Source organism: Crinia signifera, chromosome 5, assembly GCF_055691185.1.
Source record: "Crinia signifera chromosome 5, ASM5569118v1, whole genome shotgun sequence".
Classification (NCBI taxonomy): domain Eukaryota; kingdom Metazoa; phylum Chordata; class Amphibia; order Anura; family Myobatrachidae; genus Crinia; species Crinia signifera.
The window spans coordinates 129,920,545-129,943,907 of NC_139221.1; the positions used below are offsets into that span (position 1 = coordinate 129,920,545).

Sequence of the window (23,363 nt, forward strand, 5' to 3'; positions counted from 1 at the left end):
ACTAGACCATTGTCATATCACTACATACCTGTGTCATCTATATATGTATATGATTGTATTACACAGAGTAATTAGATTAAAACTGAAATAGGCAGGATATTATGGTGTGGCTAAGAGAATTTTTATATTGTAACGAGTGCCAATAGTTGACGGAAGACACGCCTGATTGGCGGTGCTAGACACGCCCAATAGGTGGAGCTACACACACCCCTTTGACAGTGCACCCCCTAATAAAATGTGCTGCGCACACCTATGTCTACAACTGTATAATAAATGAAAGACTACACACTGCCAAAGAGTGAATTGTAGAGCAATATACTTGCCTAGCAATCAGGGGTGGATTTAGGGGTCATGGTGATCCTTAGCTGAACGTTATTGCATGACCCCCGCTACCCAATTTTCTGGAAACAGGAGTGTGCCTCAGACCATTGATTGGAGTTGTGGATATTGCAGGAGCAGTAGGATCAATGCTTTGTGAAAGCCACATACTGTAAGTACTGTAGCTGCATCAGTCACAATGGCAAAAATGGAGCTTACCAAAAGCGGACACATAAAGCTTCATTAGGCAGATCAGATGCCGGCTCACTGGGTTGAGATCACATACAGGGAGGATCAAACAACATTCGGTTAATTTCGGTATTAACAATCATTTAATATATACAGGACATGTTACAGCTGTGCAGCAGCAATCCATGTAAGTGCACCACAGTGTCATACAGATTTGTCTACTAGCTCCAACATATTGGATACACTAAAATATGACACGACCCAACATATTAAATAACCTTAGAATGGTGAAAGCAAAATAGGAGAAAAATGTAAAGGAGTGACTGTGGCAGAGGAAGACAAATGAGGACAGGGCCAGACAGGAATTTTAATTTTGAGTGTTCTGATCTTTTGCCAAGTGAGCTGTATATTAAGGAATCCTGCCCAGGCACACAGTACTTTGTTAAAAATTCACTGTAATTTAAAATATACCTTAGTGCAGTGATGGCTAACCTTGACACTCCAGCTGTTGTTGAAGTACACATCCCAGAATGCCCTGTATCAGTTTTAGCATGGCCAAATAGTAAAACTGTTGCAGGGCATGCTGGGATGTGTAGTTCAACAATGGGTAGAGTGTCAAGGTTAAACATCACTGCCTTAGAGCATTGTGTTATAGTAGCTTTGTAGTGGAAACACACACACGGAGTCCAAACTATTTCATCACAGTTTTATTTCTTTTAGACAACAGCAAAACAGTAACTTTAGCAGAGTATGATGTTCACAGCCCTGTCACTTTCTAACAGAGATAACCTGTGGCATTGGTCACCTTGACAATGGCCTGGAGCGGCCTTAAATACTTCATATAGTTTTCATTGAATCTAGAGATTTGGTAGAGCAGCCATGTCACATCAATACTGCAGGCAAGTCACATCAAGAAAGTGAAAAAATACACCAGAATGCATCAGCTCCTCTTGTTGTATTTGTGTGGGTGCATGGCCACACACTGATCCATGAGATCCACTTCCACCATGTGCATGTTATACTACTCTGTAGCTAACCTTGTTGCTAGATACTCTTGTTGGAGCCCATTGTTAGTTCCAAAATATGGGGGTGACCCCTACTGCTTTTGTCCGATGTATTTTGAGAACCAGGACCTGTACAAGAGCCCAGTGCTGGTTTTGGAAATACATGACTGTCACGGACCCACCGGTCGCCTGCTCCGATACGTCAATCTGAGCAGCTCCGGCCGTGACTGGGGTTCACTTAGGACACTCGGGTCCTTTCCTTGAGGTACACTGCAACCAGCCAAAACCTGATTTTAGCGCTTGAAACTGCGCAAGGGGCGGCTTGGCTCGCACCTGACCGCACAATACAGTATACAAATGGTAACACGCTGGAGCGTTCTCTTCTGAGGCTAATGAGTCTTAAGAACACAGAACCAGGACTGAGAATATGTATTATTTATTCCTAGAAATACTACAGAGCTTTAGAAAATAGTTACAAGATATTACAATGATTTTAAAAGTACACACACGATAAAGGCAATTTCAGAAATAAAATAAAAAGGGAAAAATGACAGAACCGTATCTTACACTTGAATACAGATCCGGACGTGGGGGTCACCACAAGAAATCTCTGGTCGCTTACAGCCTGTTTGCTGCACCCCCAAGTAGTGACACTGACTATAGGGAGAAGGGTCTTAGTTATACCTTGAAGACTCCCTCATCCCTCCCACCCTTGGGATTTTTAACCATTCCCTTGCTGAGCCTAGTGAAGGTCCCTAGATATAGGATCTTTCCCATAAAGAATTTGTCTCTGCTTTGAAGTAGATTTTATACATTCCTCAAGTGATAAGAGGTAATTTAGTGGAGGGCCAGTGCAACTCTGGCCTGTTGGCTGGACACTATTGCTCTCCCCCTCAATCTGGTTTATGAGGGGTCTCAGATCTTTATCTTACATCCTAACTCCAGAGGAGTCCACAGATGGCTACACTCCCTGGGTCACCAATAGTCCACACACATAATACATGACATGTTCTGATCTCCCACATAATAATCACAGGCGGCATGATTTTACAACAATATCAGACATACATTATAATAATAATAATAATAATAATAATGATATTTATATAGCACTTTTCTCCCAATAGGACTCAAAGTGCTTCACACATTGTCTTTACAGACATTGATCGAACAGATAATCATAACAGGAGGCATACGTTAATTTGATCGATCACCTGATCTGATCGTTACAATGACTAACAAACCGCACTAATGAAAAATGTACCTTATAAACCACACATTCCCTTTATAAAAAAATTGCACATTCCCGTTACTAATTGCAATTGATTTCTGGCTTGTATTTTTTTTTTTTAAAACACCCTACTACATGTGATATTTTTGTCCGAAAGTCACATATTTGACATGTTTAATTTGGTGCAAATCTTTTAGGTAACTAAAAAAATTGCACCTCACTACATTGGCCCTATGTGTTAAAGTGTGTGGTCCCTCATTCCCTATATCTGCTTCTAGAGAAATTCTACTATTCTATTCTTTTTTATTCTGTATACTAGCAATGTATTCCTGAAAAGATGGTCGTTGGTAGTGGTGTGTGTGTGTGGGGGGGGGATTGCATAAATTTGGCAAGTATATTGTAAATTAATTTGTTTTGCTGAATAGTAGGATGAAAATCCTGGTAGAGAAATGTTTTTTTTTATCTATAGGAGGGAAGATAAGAGTTACCCAATGTATTACAAAACTGAAGATATTTTTGGACAATGCCACCATATAAGACTAAGGGGCAGATTTATTAAGCTTGGAGAAGAGATAAACTGGAGATAAAGTGGAGAAAAGGTAAAAGGAGATAAAGCACCAGCCAATCAGCTGTGTTTGAAAAAGACAGTTGGGAGTTGATTGGCTGGAGCGTTATCTCCTTTTACCTTTTCTCCACTTTATCTCCAGTTTATCTCTTCTCCCAGCTTAATAAATCTGCCCCTAAGAGAGTCATCAGAGTGAGAGTGATACAGGATATGTGGCAATAAGACTATTACTTTTCAGAGCTACAGTATCCTGCAATATTTTTTTTTTTAAATACAGTAGGCCACTTAATGGGAAAGATAATGGGGTTCTCTCCAGGAAGCTGATAAATGGCTGATACTTAATGCCAATACCTGAACCGAAGTACTACTGTGCAAACTTTATTATTGTTATAAATGAAGTTAATATGCACCAATATTGTCATAATTATACAAAATGATATATCTTACAAAACTGTTTAATTGGTATTTCAAGCTTATTTTAACATCCCGTAAAACAGTAACAGCATATTTTTGGAAAACATTGCATGTCCATTCTTGTACTGTACATTTCTAAACAGTTCTGAAAAAAAAAAATCTGAATGGCAACTAGCAATTGCAGCATCTTTTTTTTTTGTTTGATCCATCTCTCATTTAACTTATGGATGTAAAAATGTCCCATAAAAAAGAAAACATCCAGTAGGTTTGTCCTTTATGATAAATGCAAATTGGTGATTTGCTTTAAATGTAAAATTTGGCAGCTGTAAGTAAAGAATTCCCAAATTATCATCAACACTTGTTATATCTGAAGTGCCATCTTCATCTGCCTCCACAGTCACCAGACTAATGACGTCTGACAGATATAAACTGTCTTGTGATATGTCAGACAAGTTTGCTTTCATAGCATTAAACATATCAGTAATTCCCAATTGGGCTAAAATGCTTTTCATTGAGTAGCTTCTATATATTTCAAAGTGAGGGAGAAAAATACTAGTAAATGTTTTATACATTTTAGTCGAGTTGGTCCAATCATTCAGTTTTTCATAGGATATGTTTTGTTCTACCTGAAACATAAAATGTTTGACATTAGTATAATTTATAAATGGAAAAATCAAGGTCTCAATGAATGAGATCTGAAAATATTGCAACTCTAAATTTGTACAAGTTATTGTTCAACAAATTGGACCTGATTGACTTGAGATTTATCCTATCTACAGGAGGATCAATCTCTTACAATCTCTTGGTTATACCCAATGGCACAGGATTGTGGATTGTGTCCTACACATCAGGCACATCAGATTTTGTCAGATAAATTGACCTGAATTGGGTGAAATCCTACACAATCTCACAAGTGTAAGGGGGCCTTTAAGGGGCCCTTAATTTGTTTATATAATCTATGATGTAAAAATTAATAAATCTTGATAAATAAATATAGAGATAAAACAAACTATATGTTAATAAGGTGCAGTATATTTGTTACATTTGTTTCTTACATATTACAGGTTGAGTAGCCCTTATCCAAATATCCATTATCCAAATTATTACGAAAACTATAGTCCCCAGAATGTACTTATTTTTTGCTAAAAGCTTACTGGGGGCATCTTTAACTGGCACTACTTATGACATGGTATGTAACTGGCACTACTGGGGACATGATAGGTAACTGACACTACTTGGGACATCTGTGACAGCACTACTATTTTTTTTATGTAACTGGCACTACTGGGGACATGATATGTAATTGACACTACTGGGGACATCTGTGACAGCACTACGGAGGACATGATATGTAACTGGCACTACTGGGGACATGGTATGTAACTGGCACTACTGTGGACATGATATGTAACTGGCACTACTGGGGGCATGATATGTAACTGACACTACTAGGGACATCTGTGACAGCACTACTGGGGACATGGTATGTAACTGGCCCTACTTGGGAACATGATATGTAACTGACACTACTGGGGACATCTGTGACAGCACTACTGAGGACATGATATGTAACTGGCACCAAATATGTGCAAGAAAATGATTAACATTCAAATTCACTGCCTGAGATAGGATAAACTTTGTTTCATATTCTGGGACATTGTTTCATACACAAATAAAATATATTTGTGTGCATTTCATGTGTTTGATGTGTTTATACAACATAAATGCAATATGGAAAAATCGGTTGTCCAAAATGTTTCTGGGTTTTTGGATAAGGGATACCCAACCTGTATATTAATAGTTCAAATTTTTGGGCAATTTTTTTCATTTTGTTCAAAATACTGTATAGCTCCTTCTATAGAGCTTCAATTAAGTATATTTTGCTTATTTAATATTTATATTGTATTTATTGCAATCACCACATTTTCAATGTGCAATTTCCAAAATGCATATCTGTAACATATTTAGAAATGACTTTTCAGCTTTGAAATGTAATGCAATGTACACTATTTGATTATTTTAGTATTTAATGCAGTTGCTAGTTTTAATATTTCTACGTTTTCCCTGTGAGCTTAAATACAAATAGAAAATATTTGCTGATAAGTCTACACTTCAGTAAATGCATTAAAGGTATTCTGAAATGTTATTGCAAATATGGTGGGTGCATGAATATACTGCAGATTAGAATAGAAGCTCTCATGTGCTTTATTCCATATCAGCTTCTCCTTTTCTCACTCACAGTATACCTTTATTTTCCCTCACATACTATCTTCTCTTCACCACCATCAACAAATGCATATGCTGTGTCCGGGCAGCCTCCTGCTGTGCTGCCTGAACCAGTGACCTTCTCCTCCCTGGCCAGTACTTCCCCTTCCGGGTGAAGGGAGGAGGAGGAGAGCCCTGCAGGTGCAGCAGCTGGAGGGGGAGAGCCATCAGGGACCTGCTGCCACATCGCCGGCTGCATTGCAAAGGGCAGCTCTTAACTTAATATAAATAAAGGATGACCACAATAATTCTAAAAGTATGAAAGTATATCTCCTTATTCTCATTTAGAAATATTTTTAAAGGGTTTATTGAAATTTTCAAACACCAATCAGAAATACAAAATCAGTTGACAGAAGGCCACACAGCATAAAACAATCACATATTCCGCAGCGCTTTACATAGCATATTTGGACATTCACATCAGTCCCTGCCCCAGTGGAGCTTACAATCTATATTAATTCTAAGGTAATTGTGTTTGGAGCCTATTAACCTACCAGTATAATTTTGGATTGTGGGGGGAACAGGGGCGAATTTAGGGGTCAGGCTGCCCCTAGGCACAACATTTTCGGACGCCCCCCCCCTCCACATTTTAACATTCATTATAAAGTTACAGTTACATACGCTGATGCTGACACACAAACTCTGATACTCGGAAGCTGACACAAAGAAATAAGCTAACACAAACACCCTGAAAGACGCATGGAAGCTGACACACAAATGCTGACACACAGGCAGACAGATGCTGACGCAACCACCGGCACATGGGCAGATGCTGAAACACGGATACATGGAGGCTGACACACAGACAGACATTGACAGACTGGCATCTGCTGTTACATGGACACAGAATGCTGAAACACACACAAAAAAATGCTAACACACAGGAAATGACAGACGAATGCTGACATACTGACAGATGCTGACACACATACAGAAACTAACTCATAGGCACACAGACAGACATTGATTTACTGACATTGACACACACTAACCCCGACACACTGATGCTGACACATAGATGTTGACACATAGACATACACTGACACATGGATACTGCCACAGATACATTAACCCAGCCACACGCTGATGCCGACACACAGGCAGATGTTCACACGCTGACACACTAACCACTACACATGCTGACACACTGATGCCGACACACACAGATGCAAACAAATGGACATACCAATGCTGACACAAAGACAGATGTTGAAACAGAACAGATGCTGACTCCGCCAAGGACACTGACACAGTCAAAGGCACTCTGACACAGTCACTTACCATTTTGTCTCCCTTCACAAGTCAGTCACAGATGCCGTTACAGGGATACATCTTGCAGATGAGAAGAGATCACGGGGGTCCCCAGACACAACCAAGGGTGGTGGTGGGGGTTTCCTGGGCTGATGGGTGCATGTTTTTTTTGGGGGGGGGGGGGGGGGGCAGCTCCATGTGAGCCAGGAGGGGGGGCAGGAGGAGGAGAGGCTGCTGGATACAGCCACTGGATGGATAGAGGGCACAAGGGTGTGAAGGAGGAGGCTCTGCTGGGTATGAAGGAGGGGAGGCTTCAGTGCCGGACATAGCCCCGTGTGGGCGCGGGGGACGGGGAAAAGCAGCTGCCGGGGACAGAATCGGATTGAGCTCTGCCGGCTATGGAGGAGGGGGTTGGGAGAAGAGAGGAGTGTGCTGGACGCAGCCCCGTGTGAGCCGGGGGAGGAGAGAGGAGGCGTGGCTGCCAGACTGGCCAAGATAGCTCCGCCGAGTGCGCACTGCGAGAGGCATTTGCACTGAAGCCGGAGCAGACACGCCCACTCCGGCATTTGAGTGGGTGTGAGCAGGGGGGATGGGGGGAGCATGGAGCCCAATGCAATTGTAGGATGGCGGGTGTAGACTAGAGTCAGCTCTGCCGGGTGGATGAGCAGGGGAGTCACGGACAATGGCAGCTGCCGCCCAAAATAGGTGCCGCCCCTAGGCCCGTGCCTAGTGACAAATCCGGCCCTGGGGGGGAAACCAGAGGACCCGGAGTAAACCCACGCAAGCAGTACTAACCATTACACGATCTGTGCTGCCCCAATTTTTAGAACATTTAATAAAGTTACCCCATAGTGTCCAGAAACCCAATGAGGATTTAATATGTGATGGACATCAATGTATAGGATGTCATTTTATGTGCAATTTTGCCTTGAACATGTGCTTATATTATAACTAGAATAAAAGCCTTGACATAGTATCGGTATTGTTTTTATAGTAAACCTAAATTTACATGCTGCTAAAAATATATACAACTACTGAAAAAAGAAAAAATCTAAAGATCATCAGGATTAAAGGTGTGTACACACGGTGCAATATGGTCGCTGAGCAATTTTGGCTTAATATCTCTCAACAATATATTGCTCAGTGTACCTCAGTGTTTTCTGAAAACTGCAAGCTATTCTGTCTCTACCTCATTTTGACTAGAAATCGTTGGTCGCTGGTGCACAGTCCATTGGCCAGCAAATTTTAGCCATAATCGCAGGAGCATGCTATGCAACCATTTAGCGAGCGATGATGGCTTAAATCGCCCCATGTGTACAGGGCTTTAGAGATCATTAAGAATGAAAAAAGTCACTAAAGGGATGTTACTGTCCAAATTTCAAATTCCTATTCCTCTTGGTTCTGGAGATTTGTGATGAGTCAGTGAGTTAGTCAGTGGTATTTGGTTTTTATATGTGTTGATAAATATAATAATACAGTACATAGAGCTATTCAAATATAAAATAGGAGTAACACGGTTCTGCAACATGCTCCAAAGATTATTTTCTTATTCATTCCTCCTATCACAGTGGCAAACGCAGCATTTCTAGAGGGATCCAATCCACAATCTCCAGCTCTGCAGAACCATTGGAACAAGTGCAGGAATCTGGTGGAGCAGTAGAGGAACCTATACAGACTCTAATCATGTACAGTATATACAGTTTACATTATTAATAATTAACACTATAGATGCATAAAACATTTTAACTAATACAAATAGCAGGAGATGTCAAGAAAAGCGCACATTCTCCCACCTTATGTAAAGGCGCCTGGCTCTTCTTCCCAGCAGATACTGAGCAGACAAATCCGTACACACAGCAAACCTAATAGAAAACGCGGCTACCACTGGATATGTGCATCAGCTCCACTTTTGTCCCTTTAACTACTGTATATGTTGTGGTTGCAGCTCTAGCAATCATATATTGTTTTTGTTATATTCATAGCTTGAGCTGCTGGCAAAAAAAGGGTGGGGTCTCTGGGCATCCGGAACACCCCCCCCCCCCCCCGTGTTTTCCTATGTATCATGTGTCACTTTTTCTTCATTATTTGCATTCTTATACAAACCTTAATGAATTTTAGGGATTTACAGCTACATAGGTACTTTTTGGAACAATATGTTACATACAGTATTCATAGTGGCAGGTTCCTTGTAAGATAGCACTTACCTTTTTTATTCCATCGCTCTTGTCCGGCAGTATAACATACATAGAGAGATTGCCTGATTTTCCGTATGGGAGCTCAATGATGCTCAATTCTTCATCCCTTATGATGCGAATATTAAATTTACCTTGCACAGTCATCAGCTGTATAGGAACGGTTTCATTCTGGATATATACATAAAAAAAAAAACCAGAACATATTTATATATTTCTGCAAAAACATTAATTTGTGTCACTGCCTCATTTACATGGGAAATCCACCCGCCGTCGCTCCACGCCCCCCACCTGCACTGGCAGGTGCGAATGGGATGCACCCGTTCACTCCCGGTGTCCATTCGCCTGCGCAGATGCCAAACATCTCTTCCCCTTGTAAACACACGGGGGAGCGAATGGACATGAATAAAGTCCACAATTCCCTCCATTCACTCTTTTACCTTACAACTCAGAGTGCAGTCTCACTGCCTGGGCAGGCAATGGATTTGCAGCTACCTCCTCCTCTCCCTCCCTGACAACAGTCTAAGTCCTGTGTAGATCGCACCTCACCCCCACCATCTCCTGTGTTTCTCCACCCCACAGCTCCTATGTACTGTAGCTCCTCCCCCTATGGCCCTGCTACCTGCTGCATCCCTGTAACCCAGTTATGTCATGGCCATGCTATGCCATTGCTGCAGTGCTGCTCTCGACTAGCAGATCCCCGATGCACGACCTGTCAGCCACCATCTTGAGCCAGCCAGCAGGTAGTATGGGCCAGCCCAAATATGGCTGCTGTGGGGGCCGGCCAGCCGGGAACCTACACGGCATCCTGACGCCTCAATCCGCCCTTGCTGATGACCTCTGCTAAGTATTGTTTCTGATTCAGCATTGGTGGGTCCCCTATACTATTTGTATACATTGTGTTTCCATACCCCCACTGATGGTGACCCTGAATAATCATGTTTTGCATATGTCTGATCAAAAGCATTCTATTTTGGATGTGTTGTAATACTGCATAACTCAATCATAAAAACAGTAAGAAAATATTACTTACATTGCTCAACATAAATAATTCACTTTCAGTTGTCATTTCAGGAAAACTCTGTGACCAGTTTGCCAGTAAATATGCAGTGTTAATGACTGCGAAGTTAGTGTCAGAAGAAATCGACTCTTTTGAAAAATTTTGAAATGTACCTAAAAATATGTAAATATATATTTAAATAATGTAAATGTGAAAATTAAGCCAGTAATACACCAATACCCCTTTCACGTCCCCAAAATAACCTGGGTTGGAGGCGGGTCGATGTGCAGTGTGAAAGCACCAAGGGCCAGATTATCTAAGCTTCAAAAGTGATAAAATGGAGAGTTATAAACAGCCAGCCAATCAGCTCCTACTTACCATTTCACAGACTGTGTTTGAAAAATGTCAGACAGGAGCTGATTGGCTGGCTGTTTATCACTCTCCATTTTATCACTTTTGAAGCTTAGAGAATCTGGCCCCAAACCTTAAATCCCAGGTCGAGCAACCTGGAATTTCTACCTGGGTTACAGGAAGGGTAAGGCCTGGGTCACCCTCTGTATAATTGGAGACCCGGTGTCAGTACCTGAGTATTTTGTGGACCAGGATGCTGGACTGGATCGGATGAGGGTTGAAAGGAAGCTGGGCGAATATAGGTCTTCCTCATAGGCTAGTTAGTGGCGGACGGCTGGTTTCGGGTACACCATGTACTGGCCAATTCCACCGGAGACCTTGATAACTGGTGGAGAGAACTCACTGCAGCCAGACGCTACGGGTGAACATGGGTGGCTGCTCTGGGTTCCCCGTCCACTCCACACTGGACACTGCAACCTGGATCAGGCCCCGCTGCACCAGCCGCACAGGTAAGCGGTGCTAATGGGCCCTGACAGTACCCCCCCCCCCCCCTGGAAGTGGACTCCGGACACTTCCCAGGCTTACCAGGATTCTCTTGATGAAACTTTCGTAACAAAAAGGGCGCGTTGATGTCAGAGGCGTCCACCCAAGACCTTTCTTCAGGGCCATATCCTCTCCAGTCCACTAGATACTGTAGTTTCCTAAAACGAGTGCTGGAGTCTAGAATACTTTTGATACCAAATGCCACACCTTGACGAGAATGACACTGACGAGGCCTGGGTATTCTGCTTTGGAACTGATTCAGGATCAATGGTCTCAATAATGAAATATGAAAGGAGTTAGGGATCCGTAGAAACTGAGGTAACTGGAGTTTGTAGGCTACTGGAGAGATGACAGAAATAACTGGATAAGGGCCGATGAATCTGGGAGCAAACTTCATAGATGGGACTCGTAATCTGATGTTCTTGGTTGAGAGCCAAACTTTATCCCCCACCTTGAGTTTAGGCACAGCTGTCCTGTGGCGATTCGCAACTTTCTTGTAATTTTGGGAAGCTCTATGTAGAGACACATGGACATTCTTTCAAATATAAAAAAAACTGAAGAGAAGAGTTCACTGCGGGGACGTCAAAGATAGGGAGGCTTTGGAACCCAGGAACACGAGGATGCATACCATAAACAATAAAAAACGGTGATTTGTCCGTGACCGAATGGTAGGAATTATTGTGGGCAAATTCGGCCCATGGAAGGAATTCTGACCAATTATCTTGGGGTGAAGATAGGTACAGGCGCAAAAATGTCTCTAAATCCTGGTTCACCCTCTCCGTTTGCCCATTGGTTTGGGGGTGGTATGCTGTGGAGAACTTCAGTTTAATTTGTAAGGCCGAAACATAAGGATCTCCAAAACCTTGCCACAAATTGAACCCCCCTATCAGAGAATTTTTCAACAGGAAGTCCATGAAGCCAAAATATCTCACTAATAAACAGTTGTGCCAGTTTGGGTGCAGTAGGCAGACCCTTGAGGGGGACGAAATGTGCCATTTTGGAAAATCGGTCCACGACCACCCAAATCGTGTTGAAACCTTGAGAAGGGGGTATATCTGTAATGAAGTCCATCGACAGATGTGACCAGGGTCGTTCCGGAATGGACAGTGGTTGAAGAAGGCCGGATGGAGCTTGGCGAGAGGTTTTATGCTGTGCACACAAAGCACAAGAGGAAACAAAAACTGTGACATCAGATTTCATAGAAGGCCACCAATATGATCTTTTAATGAATTCGAGAGTCTTTTTAACTCTGGTATGACTGGACGAAACTTTGTGCTCACAAACGTTTTTCCCGGAGGTACTGTATGGATACTATTTCGGTCTTGGCAAACCTGGTGGGGGGGAAGTACTAGGCTGGCCGCTTGATCTTTTACAGAGGAAGAAAATGACTGAGATAAGGCATCAGCTTTGCCATTTTGGGAACCAGGCCGGAAGGTCAAGGAAAAGTCAAACCTGGTAAAGAATAATGCCCACCGGGCCAACCTAGGGTTCAAACATTGAGCTTTACGAAGGTAGAGGAGATTTTTGTGATCCGTGATAATGGATACTGGAAATCTTGCTCCCTCCAGTAGATAACCCCATTCTTCCAGAGCAAGATTGATGGCGAGCAACTCCTGTTCCCCAATAGGATAGTTTTTTCTGCCGGCAAAATTTTTTTAGAGAAAAACCCACAGGGGTGGATCTTACCTTCATCCGTTTTCTGGGAGAGTACCGCCCCTACTCCTACTGAGGATGCATCCACTTCCAATTATAAATGGTCGGGAGGGGTCAGGCTGACGGAGTATAGGAGCCGAGGTAAAAACTTGTTTGAGCTGATGGAATGCTGAAATTGCTTCTGGAGACCACTGGGAGGGGTTTGCCCCTTTGTGAGTGAGAGCAGTAATGGGAGCGATGATAAAAGAAAAATTCCTAATAAATCTTCTATAGTAATTGGAGAATCCAATAAATCATTGAATCGATCTTAACGTAGTGGGACGAGACCAGTCAAGGACAGCTTGAACTTTAGAGGGGTCCATCTGTAAGTCGGAGCCAGAAATGATGTAACCAAGGAAGATGACTGAAGACTTTTCAAATTCGCACTTCTCAACTTATGGGCCCTACACACATTGCGATGTGTGCAGGGCTACCTAGTTATGCTAGGTCGGGCTGTGCTGCGCCGCTATCGCCTAGCACACAGAGCTGACAGCCCACACACAGAGCGAGCTGTCAGCTCTGTGTGCTAAGCGAGCAGACAGCGTCAGTGTTCTCAGGTGGGAGAACACTGCCGATGCCGAGATTGATGGACACTGTCCATCAATCTCGGGCAGCGATAAAGACGTACACGGATACCGATACAGCCCCCACACATACACCGATGTAAGGGCATTTTCTAAGTGACTTTGCCAAACTAAGCAAAATCGCTTAGAAAATGCCTTAATATCGGCATGTGTGTAGGCCGTATTACAGTACAATTGGTTGTCTTGCAAGCGTTGAAGAACTTCCTTGATGTGTAACCGATGATCTTGGAGATTCTGGGAAAAAATTTAAATATCATCGAGATAAACCACGACAGAATAATATAATAAATCCCAAAAAATGTCATTCATAAATTCTTGGAACACAGCGGGAGCATTACTTAGGCCAAACGGCATTACAAAGTACTCATAATGGCCGTCTCTAGTATTAAATGCAGTTTTCCATCACCAGCCCGGATACGAATCAAATTGTAACTGAGGTCTAGTTTTGATAAAATCGTGGCCCCTTAATTCTGTCAAACAGTTCTGTAACCAACGGAAGAGGATAGTGATTTTTGATGGTAATGTCATACAGTGCTCTATAATCTATGCAATGTCTGAGGCCGCCGTCTTTTTTTTTGACAAAAAAAACCCCGCCCCAGCTGGAGAGGTAGAGGGACGAATGAACCCCTTTTCAAGGGTCTCTTTGATATACTGAGCCATGGCTTCTGTCTCAGGGAGCCTACCTCGTGGCGGTGTTTTGCCCAGAACCAGATCAATCGGACAATCCCATTCGGCGATGTGGTGGCAACTTGTCTGCTGATTTTTTGCAAAAAACATCTGAGAAGGAGGCATAGGCAGCAGGTAGAAGATCCAAGCTTGCTGGTTTAGTTGAATGGATGGGAACAATTTTCTGAAGACAGAAATGATGACAGTAGGAACCCCAGGAGAGGAATTGCATGGATCTCCAATATATGTGAGGGGAATGTTGTTGGAGCCACGGGAATACCAACACAATTGGATGGCTAGCTTTCAGGATCACCAGAATGGACAAAAGTTCATGATGAAGCAGTCCAATTTGTACCGGTAGGGGAACTGTCCGATGGGTAACGGAACCTTGGGGAATGAGGCTGCCATCTACGGCTGATAAGTGGTAGGCTTGATTTAGAACAGAAGTCTGGATTCGATGGAGAGACACAAACTGGGAGGAGATAAAGTTTTCAGCTGCTTCAGAATCTAATAACACGGGTACAATGATTGGTCCAATGGGCAGAGATACTTGGAGGGACAAAAGTGAATCAGACTTAATTGGGGACATGTTAGCTTGTCCTAGTCTGGTTTCTCCAGGACCAACTAGGACTTGCGGTTTAACGATCGGCGAGAACAGGAGCTAAGAAGATGACCGGCCTCTCCACAATAAAGACAGAGGTTCTGCTGACGTTCCTCAGGAGAGAGATGGGCCCGATTTACCTGCATTGGCTCCTCTGGCAAGGGAGGAGTCTCAGAGGATGCGAACCTCAGAACTGGCACTGGTCTTACGCGGTCCTGGCGGGAATTTTCTACCTGTCTTTCTCGGTAGCGGAGGTCAAGATTATCGCACAGAGAAATAACGGCAGATAAGGTAGTTGGGAGATCCCATGTAGCCAGATCGTCTTTGAGATGCTCAGAAAGCCCGGCTAGGAAGGTAGAAACCAGGCTTCTTCATTCCAGGAAAGTTCTGACGCTAGGGTTTGGAACTGTATTACGTATTGGGCTACCGATCGGGTCCCTTGACCGATCCGAAGTATTTCGGAAGCAGCAGAGGTCACTCGGCCCGGCTCATCAAAAATTCTCCTAAAATCTGCAATAAAGTTGGCGTAATTAGTTAGTAGCGGATCCGACTGTTCCCATAGAGGGGATACCCAGTCCAGAGCGGGTCCTGAGAGTAGCGAAACAATGTAGGCAACTCGAATAAGGTCAGTAGGAATGTTTGTGGGTTGTAAGGAGAAATGTACCTCACATTGATTTCATAGAAGGCCACCAATATGATCTTTTAATGAATTTGAGAGTCTTTTTAACTCTGGTATGACTGGACGAAACTTTGTGCTCACAAACGTTTTTCCCGGAGGTACTGTATGGATACTATTTCGGTCTTGGCAAACCTGGTGGGGGGGAAGTACTAGGCTGGCCGCTTGATCTTTTACAGAGGAAGAAAATGACTGAGATAAGGCATCAGCTTTGCCATTTTGGGAACCAGGCCGGAAGGTCAAGGAAAAGTCAAACCTGGTAAAGAATAATGCCCACCGGGCCAACCTAGGGTTCAAACATTGAGCTTTACGAAGGTAGAGGAGATTTTTGTGATCCGTGATAATGGATACTGGAAATCTTGCTCCCTCCAGTAGATAACCCCATTCTTCCAGAGCAAGATTGATGGCGAGCAACTCCTGTTCCCCAATAGGATAGTTTTTTCTGCCGGCAAAATTTTTTTAGAGAAAAACCCACAGGGGTGGATCTTACCTTCATCCGTTTTCTGGGAGAGTACCGCCCCTACTCCTACTGAGGATGCATCCACTTCCAATTATAAATGGTCGGGAGGGGTCAGGCTGACGGAGTATAGGAGCCGAGGTAAAAACTTGTTTGAGCTGATGGAATGCTGAAATTGCTTCTGGAGACCACTGGGAGGGGTTTGCCCCTTTGTGAGTGAGAGCAGTAATGGGAGCGATGATAAAAGAAAAATTCCTAATAAATCTTCTATAGTAATTGGAGAATCCAATAAATCATTGAATCGATCTTAACATAGTGGGACGAGACCAGTCAAGGACAGCTTGAACTTTAGAGGGGTCCATCTGTAAGTCGGAGCCAGAAATGATGTAACCAAGGAAGATGACTGAAGACTTTTCAAATTCGCACTTCTCAACTTATGGGCCCTACACACATTGCGATGTGTGCAGGGCTACCTAGTTATGCTAGGTCGCATTCCCCTCACATTGATGAATGAACCCCCTACAGGCTTTAGGGGTTCCATCGAATTTTGCTGGCATCGGAAGATGCAGGGACGGACCCAGGACTGGCCGAGACGGAGGACTTGGGTGAATGGCTGCAGGAGCTGGAGATGCCGGTGTGGCCTGAGAAATGGAGGCCTGGAGGGAATCCTGTCGTTGTAAAGCTTGAGCCACTTGCTCTTGAGCTTCCTCAAGGGCTTGTAAACGAGTAGCGATCCCTTGTAAGAGATCCTGACTAGCTGCCTGGTCCATTGGGCCAGTGCTTTCTGTCAGTACCTGAGTATTTTGTGGACCAGGATGCTGGACTGGATCGGATGAGGGTTGAAAGGAAGCTGGGCGAATATAGGTCTTCCTCATAGGCTAGTTAGTGGCGGACGGCTGGTTTCAGTACACCATATATTGGGCGATTATCCTTGATAACTGGTGGAGAGAACTCACCGCAGCCAGACGCTACGGGTGAGTGGATGTTGGCAACCTGGAATTGTCTGCAGGGTATAGTGCAGGAGGCAGACAGGTGTTGGAAGTCGGGATTCCACCGAGGCAGGGAGTAGAAGGTGGATAGGTGCTGGCAGCCGGGACTCCACCGAGGCAGGGAGCAGAAGGTGGACAGGCGCTGCCAGCCGGGACTCCACCGAGGCAGGGAGCAGTAGGTGGACAGGCGCTGCCAGCCGGGACTCCACCGAGGCAGGGAGCGGTAGGTGGACAGGCGCTGGCAGCCGGGACTCCACCGAGGCAGGGAGCAGAAGGTGGACAGCTGCTGGCAGCCGGGACTCCACCGAGGCAGGGAGCAGAAGGTGAACAGGTGCTAGCAGCCATTCTAGTATCAGGAGCACAGGACGCTGAACTTCCCACTGGGATGACAAGCAAAGCACTGGCACCTGCTTGTAGAAGATTTGGGCCTTTTATCCCCCTGGGTGTCTTGGGATTGGTCCTGAACTGCACACTTGTAATTTCATTGGTGGGCTCCGGAAAGATGGCTGCCCCTTGCAGACAGTGCAGCTCTGTCTGCCTATACCCTACCTCAGTACATGCCGGTGTGTCTCCCACAGGCAGCCGGGAGTACTGTCCAGCCGGAGGACCTCAGCTCCACCGCCCTTCCCACATCCGCACAGCCGGGACCCCGATCTGCCAGCATCCCCTCAGCTGGAGACGGACGAGACGCCCGGGCACCGCCGCCAGAGAACATGGGCGGCTGCTCTGAGTTCCCCGTCCAATCCAGACGCCGCCGGGACACTGCAACCCGGATCAGGCCCCGCTGCACCAGCCGCACAGGTTGCTGGCGGGCCCTGACACCCGGGGTTAATGTGACCTGTGTTTGCAATGTGAAAGTTGTATCAAGGGCTCTTGTACTATTCTATGCAGTCATATCAAATGTGCAGGTCCAAAATGTATCAGGAAAGGCACAAAGATCTCAAGATTCACGCAGCCCTGCAACATCAGCATTCTGTAAGCACCAGAAGTTTGTAGCAGTAAATACTACAGTTACATTACTCAATTTGTACACAACATAATACTGTAATGAAAAAGAAGAAGAAATAATAAAAATAATAATAATTATTATTATAGACTGTTAGCGTGCCTTGAGGTTCTCTGCTGTGAAGAATCATAATCTCTTAGGGTAGATTAGTGATTTAAACCTTTTTACCTTGCGGCACACTAAATAAGATTTTAAAATTGCCAAGGCACACCATAAGATCCCCACAGGGCAAAACACATTGGCCCCACAGGAAGAAAAACAAACCTATTGGCCCCATATAAAAAACAATCACACTGGTCCCCACAGGTAACAGAAGTAATCAGCAGCTGAGAGATCACACAAGTCCAAGATTCAGGTATAAAGGGCCTACTGTAAATCAGTCTATTAAGCCACAAAACAAAATCAACCATCTAAATATACATTGCAACATGGCACTAACTAAACACTAAAGCTGCCCATACATGGTCCGTTGTGGACAGGCTCCGTTCTGTACTATGCGATGCGCACTCCCGCGTATCACATAGTATGGTACAAAAAGTATGTGCTTTTGTACTAGCTACACATCGCATAGGATCGCATTGCATGCACACTGCATGCACAAGGCATGCAATATGATGCGTGCTATTTAAGTCCCAAACGGATCCGTTAAACGTACCATGTATGGGCAGCTTAAGTCAAACCAAACTCACAACAAATACAGGAAGTTTCACCAAGCATAGGGCCTGATTCAGATCTGATAGCTGTGCAACCCAGTGATCAGTTTGCTGCTGCGCTGCCACAATGTAATCCCACAGCCATGAGAAGAGGTGGACATCCATTCGTAATTACTCCCAATCAAATGGTTTCCAACCCCCCCCCCCCTTCCCCCATGTGCAGCAGGCATGTAAGTCGAGACTTACTCAGTGCTGCATGGCCATTGGGAGATCAGGGCAGCTACTGACATCAACGCCCCTCTCTCATAACGGCCGGCAGACATCTGTGGTTTTTGGCGGCACTACCAGAAATTGCAGGAGTGCCGTCTACAAATGCCCACCCTCTGTCAATCGTCTTGCAAACAGCCATGTGTTTACACTTGCAGCTCCTCCAGGAGAAAAAGAGAATGTGGGGATTCCCTCAGCCTGTCAGGAGTGGGCTCCGGGGCATGCGCATGTTATGAATTTAACATGGGCTGTTCCACCATAGAAGCCTATGTTAAAGTTTTAACATAGGCTTCTATGGTAGGAACCAGCAATTCAGGCTGACTGCAGAGTCAATTGGAGTCAAGTTTTTGGTTGACCCCAATTGACTTGCAGTCAGCCTGAATTGTTGGTCAGCCTACTCCTGGTAGGCTGAGGGAGGCCCTCATTCTCAGGGAGGTGATGCAAGATTAAGCACACTTTCAGTTTCTAAGTCCGCTGATTGGGTTTTTGCGTTTTTTTAAAACTCCTGTGGATGCCTACATGGAAAGAAGAGGACACGATCTATGCCACAGGGATGGTGAGTATATATTTTTTTACAGGTACCCTATTGATTCTACATGGACAAGTGGACCAAACCTGCATGTCAAGATACTGTAGGTAAGTGGGTATGGTGTGTGTAATAAAATCATATTTTAATCAGGTGTGTGTGTGTTTAATGTGGGTATTGGTTCCAAGGAGGGACTATAAGTCCCAGCGGGCCCATTAATGCCCTGCATGCTGGTACATTTGGTTCACTAAGTCCCAGAATGTGGGGGAGGCTTGTAGTTCTACTACAAATTCCAATACCTTGTTTTATCTTTTTTTTTACACTTTATTTTACACTTTCAGCCCAGCACACACTGCCTAGGGACACCATGGACTGCCTCAAGCTTCAGCCACTGTTGTCATGTTTTGGCTATGGGACCTTATATAATAAGTGTCCCCCGCCTGTAGCATGACACCGCTGGCTGTTGGACCCCAGGGCTGGTTCCAAAATATGGGAAACCCCTATACCCCTACTACTCCTTTTGACCTCTGTATTTTGGGAACCAGGACCAGCCTATAAAGAACGGGACTGTTTATACGGGGGTGGGGGGCACTGGTTACACTGTGGCCATCATTGATTTCCTATTGCAGTGATGGCTAACCTTGACACACCAGATGTTGTTGAACCACAACATAGCTATCCTATTGGAAGTCCAACCTACCAGTCAAGGCAGTCCCATTGGGAGATATTCCCTCCTTCCAGGACTACCTTATTGGCTTCTATGGGCTGTCAAGATACAAACTGTAACCCATATAAGATTGCATGCTTTTATACAGTGATCGATTATACTGGTCTCAGTTATATTATTTATTTTGCATCGTCATTTTTCACTTTGTGTTTTTATTTCCCTGTTCTGTTTTTCACTTTATGTTTTTTTTTTTTTTTTTTTAAATATATGTTTATTGGGTTTTACAGCTTCAAGTATAACATATAACATGAAGAATGCTGTGTTGTTTACATAGTTATTGTTTGCTTGGACATATTAGGCAATATGAACATTATCTGGGTTTTACATATTTCTTGTTATTAATCGTTCACATTGCTTTCACCTTACACATACATTCTTGAAAACTTTATAAGCATATATGAAACAAACATTTAGAAAGGAGGGGGGGTGGGGTAAATGAGGGTTAAATAGGAGGGGTGGGGGGGGGGGAGTTGCTGTAGGTCTTTATATCCTTTGATATCGGTTGTGGAATAACGTGGTCTTAGCATGCATAGAGAATACATACAATAAGTACAATACAATAAATGGTCCAATCATCACATTTCTTTTCATTTCATTTCACCAGAATAGTTTTTTGGTTTATTCATCTTTCTGTAGTGGGCCCCATCTTTCATGTAGTTTTATCGGCTGTGTGTCCTGTATTTGCGCATTATATATTTCGTAGTTCATCATTCTGGTCAGGAATTGAATTAATGATTCTATTGAGGGAGTAGTTTTACTAAGCCAATGCTTCATTATCAGTTTTTTCCCTGCCGTTATTACCAGTGTCATAAAGGGGATATATCTACTATTTCTCTGATCAAGTTCCCATATGTCAAAATTGGCAAATAGGGCAGGATATGGGTGTAAAGTTACTTTAATATTTAATATTGCAGAGATGTAGTTTATCACTTTATGCCAATATCTTTTTATTTTTCCACAGGACCAGATGTTATGATAAAAGGTCGCCGGTGTCAAACCACATTTCATGCAGGCTCCAGACTCTTCAGGAACAAAATGTTTCCTTTGGGCTGGGGATATATACGCTCTCTGCAATATTTTTATATGTGTTTCTTGTAGTAGGGCAGACTTTAGGATACGCATTGTAGATTCAAAGTATTTAAAAATTGTATCGCAAGTGTCTAATAAAGGTATATCTCCAAGCCATTGTTTCCTTGTTTGTTCTGTTACTTTTGGTACATTTAGTGCCATTAGTTCAGCGTATAATGTTTTAATTTTATAGTTAGGTTTTTCAAATTTGGCTATGTGTTTTTGTAGTGTGTTCACTTGAGAGCATATTAGCATTGTGTCTGGTAGTGATGCTGCGTAGTGTGAAAGCTGTATAAGAGGGAAAATGCTGTGTGCGTTTAGGTTAAATTTGTTTTTCAGCTGCGTTGAAGTTAGTTGGTTGCCCCCAGGATCAAAGACTTGGGTTACCATTCTTAGTCCTTTGTTGATGATGTGTTTGAAAGCTGGGTTTTCTATCCCTGGGGTAAATTTAGGGTTTCCCCAGATGGGTAGCCATTTGGATGTGTGTGTGGGTATTTGTAGTGAATTGCATATTGCATGCCATGCCCTGTATGTTTCCTTAAATAGAAGGTGGTTTATTATGTGTTTCGGGATCTGGGGTCCTGGCGTATGCAACAAGGCTCCCGGGGAAAACGGGTGGAAGAGGGCACAGTCCAGCTGGTATACAGTAAATTTATTGGTTTCTAGGAGCCAGTCCATAGCGTACCTGGAGTGTAGTGCCCTGGAATATTGTAGGAGATTCAGGATACCCAATCCCCCCATTGCCTTAGGTATTTGTAATTTGGCTGTGGCTATTCTTGGTTTTCCAGATTTCCAAATAAATTTAGTGTATGTTTTTAAAAGCCTTTGGGTATCTTGGGAGGTAAGTTTGATAGGTAGTAGTTGTAATATGTATTGTAGTCTTGGTAGAATGATTGTCTTAACTATTTCTATTCTACCCATCATCGATAAGGGGAGGTCGTGCCATGCCTCTAGAGTACGCTGTGCTTTTTGGGTGGCCGGGGTTATGTTAAGTTTATACAGTGCCTCTGGTGAGTGAGGAATCTGTATTCCCAGATATTTAATTTGGGTTTGTTGTGTTTTAATTGTATTTAGGTCTGGGTTTGATGTAAAGTTGGGCTTGGTTCCTTTCAATGTCAGAAGCTCTGATTTCGATACATTAATTCTGTATCCTGAGAAGCTTCCAAATTGTTTTATTATTTGCATGGCAATTGGTATAGAGTGTTCAGGGTGTGATAAAAAGAGTAGCATGTCATCTGCGAACAATGCCACTCTCAGATCCACTCCTCTTATATTGATTCCCTGATATAGCGGGGATTCGCGTAGTGTCACTGCAAGGGGTTCTAATGCCAATGCAAATAATAATGGGGACATAGGGCACCCCTGCCTCGTGCCTCTCATGATTGGGAATGGATCAGATATACTACCATTACATAGTATTCTAGAGGAGGAGTCTCTATATAGTGTCCTGAGCCAGTCCACAAAAATTTCCGGGAAGCCAAACTCCCCCAGCGTATGGAACAAGTGGTCCCAGTGCACCATGTCAAATGCCTTTTCGGCGTCTAATGATAATATTGCTTTAGTTGAGTTTGACATGGCGCACTGGGAGTCACAGACCGCCGCCAGAACTCGTCTGATGTTGGTCACTGGTTGTCTCTCCATCACGAAGCCTGTTTGATCCTCATGGACTAGCTCCGGAACCATTACCTTGAGTCTTTCTGCCAAAATTTTAGTAAGAAGCTTATAGTCTATATTTAGGAGAGATATTGGCCTGTATGAGGCTGGGTCTGATAGCTCCCTACCTGGCTTTGGCAGCACTCTAATATTGGCTAAGTTAAAATGTGCTGGTGGTATTGTGGCTCTAAGTATGGAGTTAAATGTTTCTGTTAGACAGGGGGTGATTTTATTTTGTAATAATTTATAATATTCTGATGTGAGACCGTCAGGTCCCGGGGCCTTGTTTGGTTTCAGTGAGGCAATTGCCTTTTGTACCTCCTCCTGTGTAATATCTGCTATTAGGGCTTCTGCACGCTCTTTGGATAGTTGGGGTAAATGTAAGTTGTCCCAGAATTGATTTCTTTGGTTTATATCTGTGTTAGGGTTGGAATATAGTGTTTGGTAGAATTTCTGTAGTTCCTTTGCAATTTCA

At 43.6% G+C, this 23,363-nt stretch overlaps 1 protein-coding gene across 1 annotated transcript in view; it reads right to left on the reverse strand.

Annotated features, from left to right (window-relative positions):
• Positions 1-3,842: 3,842 nt before the first annotated feature.
• The window catches only part of LOC146079545 (ovalbumin-related protein Y-like), a 57,089-nt gene continuing 37,568 nt past the window's right edge, over positions 3,843-23,363 (reverse strand). The window contains exons 4-6 of the mRNA XM_083186278.1: positions 10,463-10,602; positions 9,442-9,600; positions 3,843-4,347 (exon numbers count right to left, since the gene is read on the reverse strand). Coding sequence (XP_083042404.1) covers positions 3,943-4,347; positions 9,442-9,600; positions 10,463-10,602 — 704 coding nt within the window. The 3' untranslated portion in view covers positions 3,843-3,942. The remainder of the gene's footprint in view (positions 4,348-9,441; positions 9,601-10,462; positions 10,603-23,363) is intronic.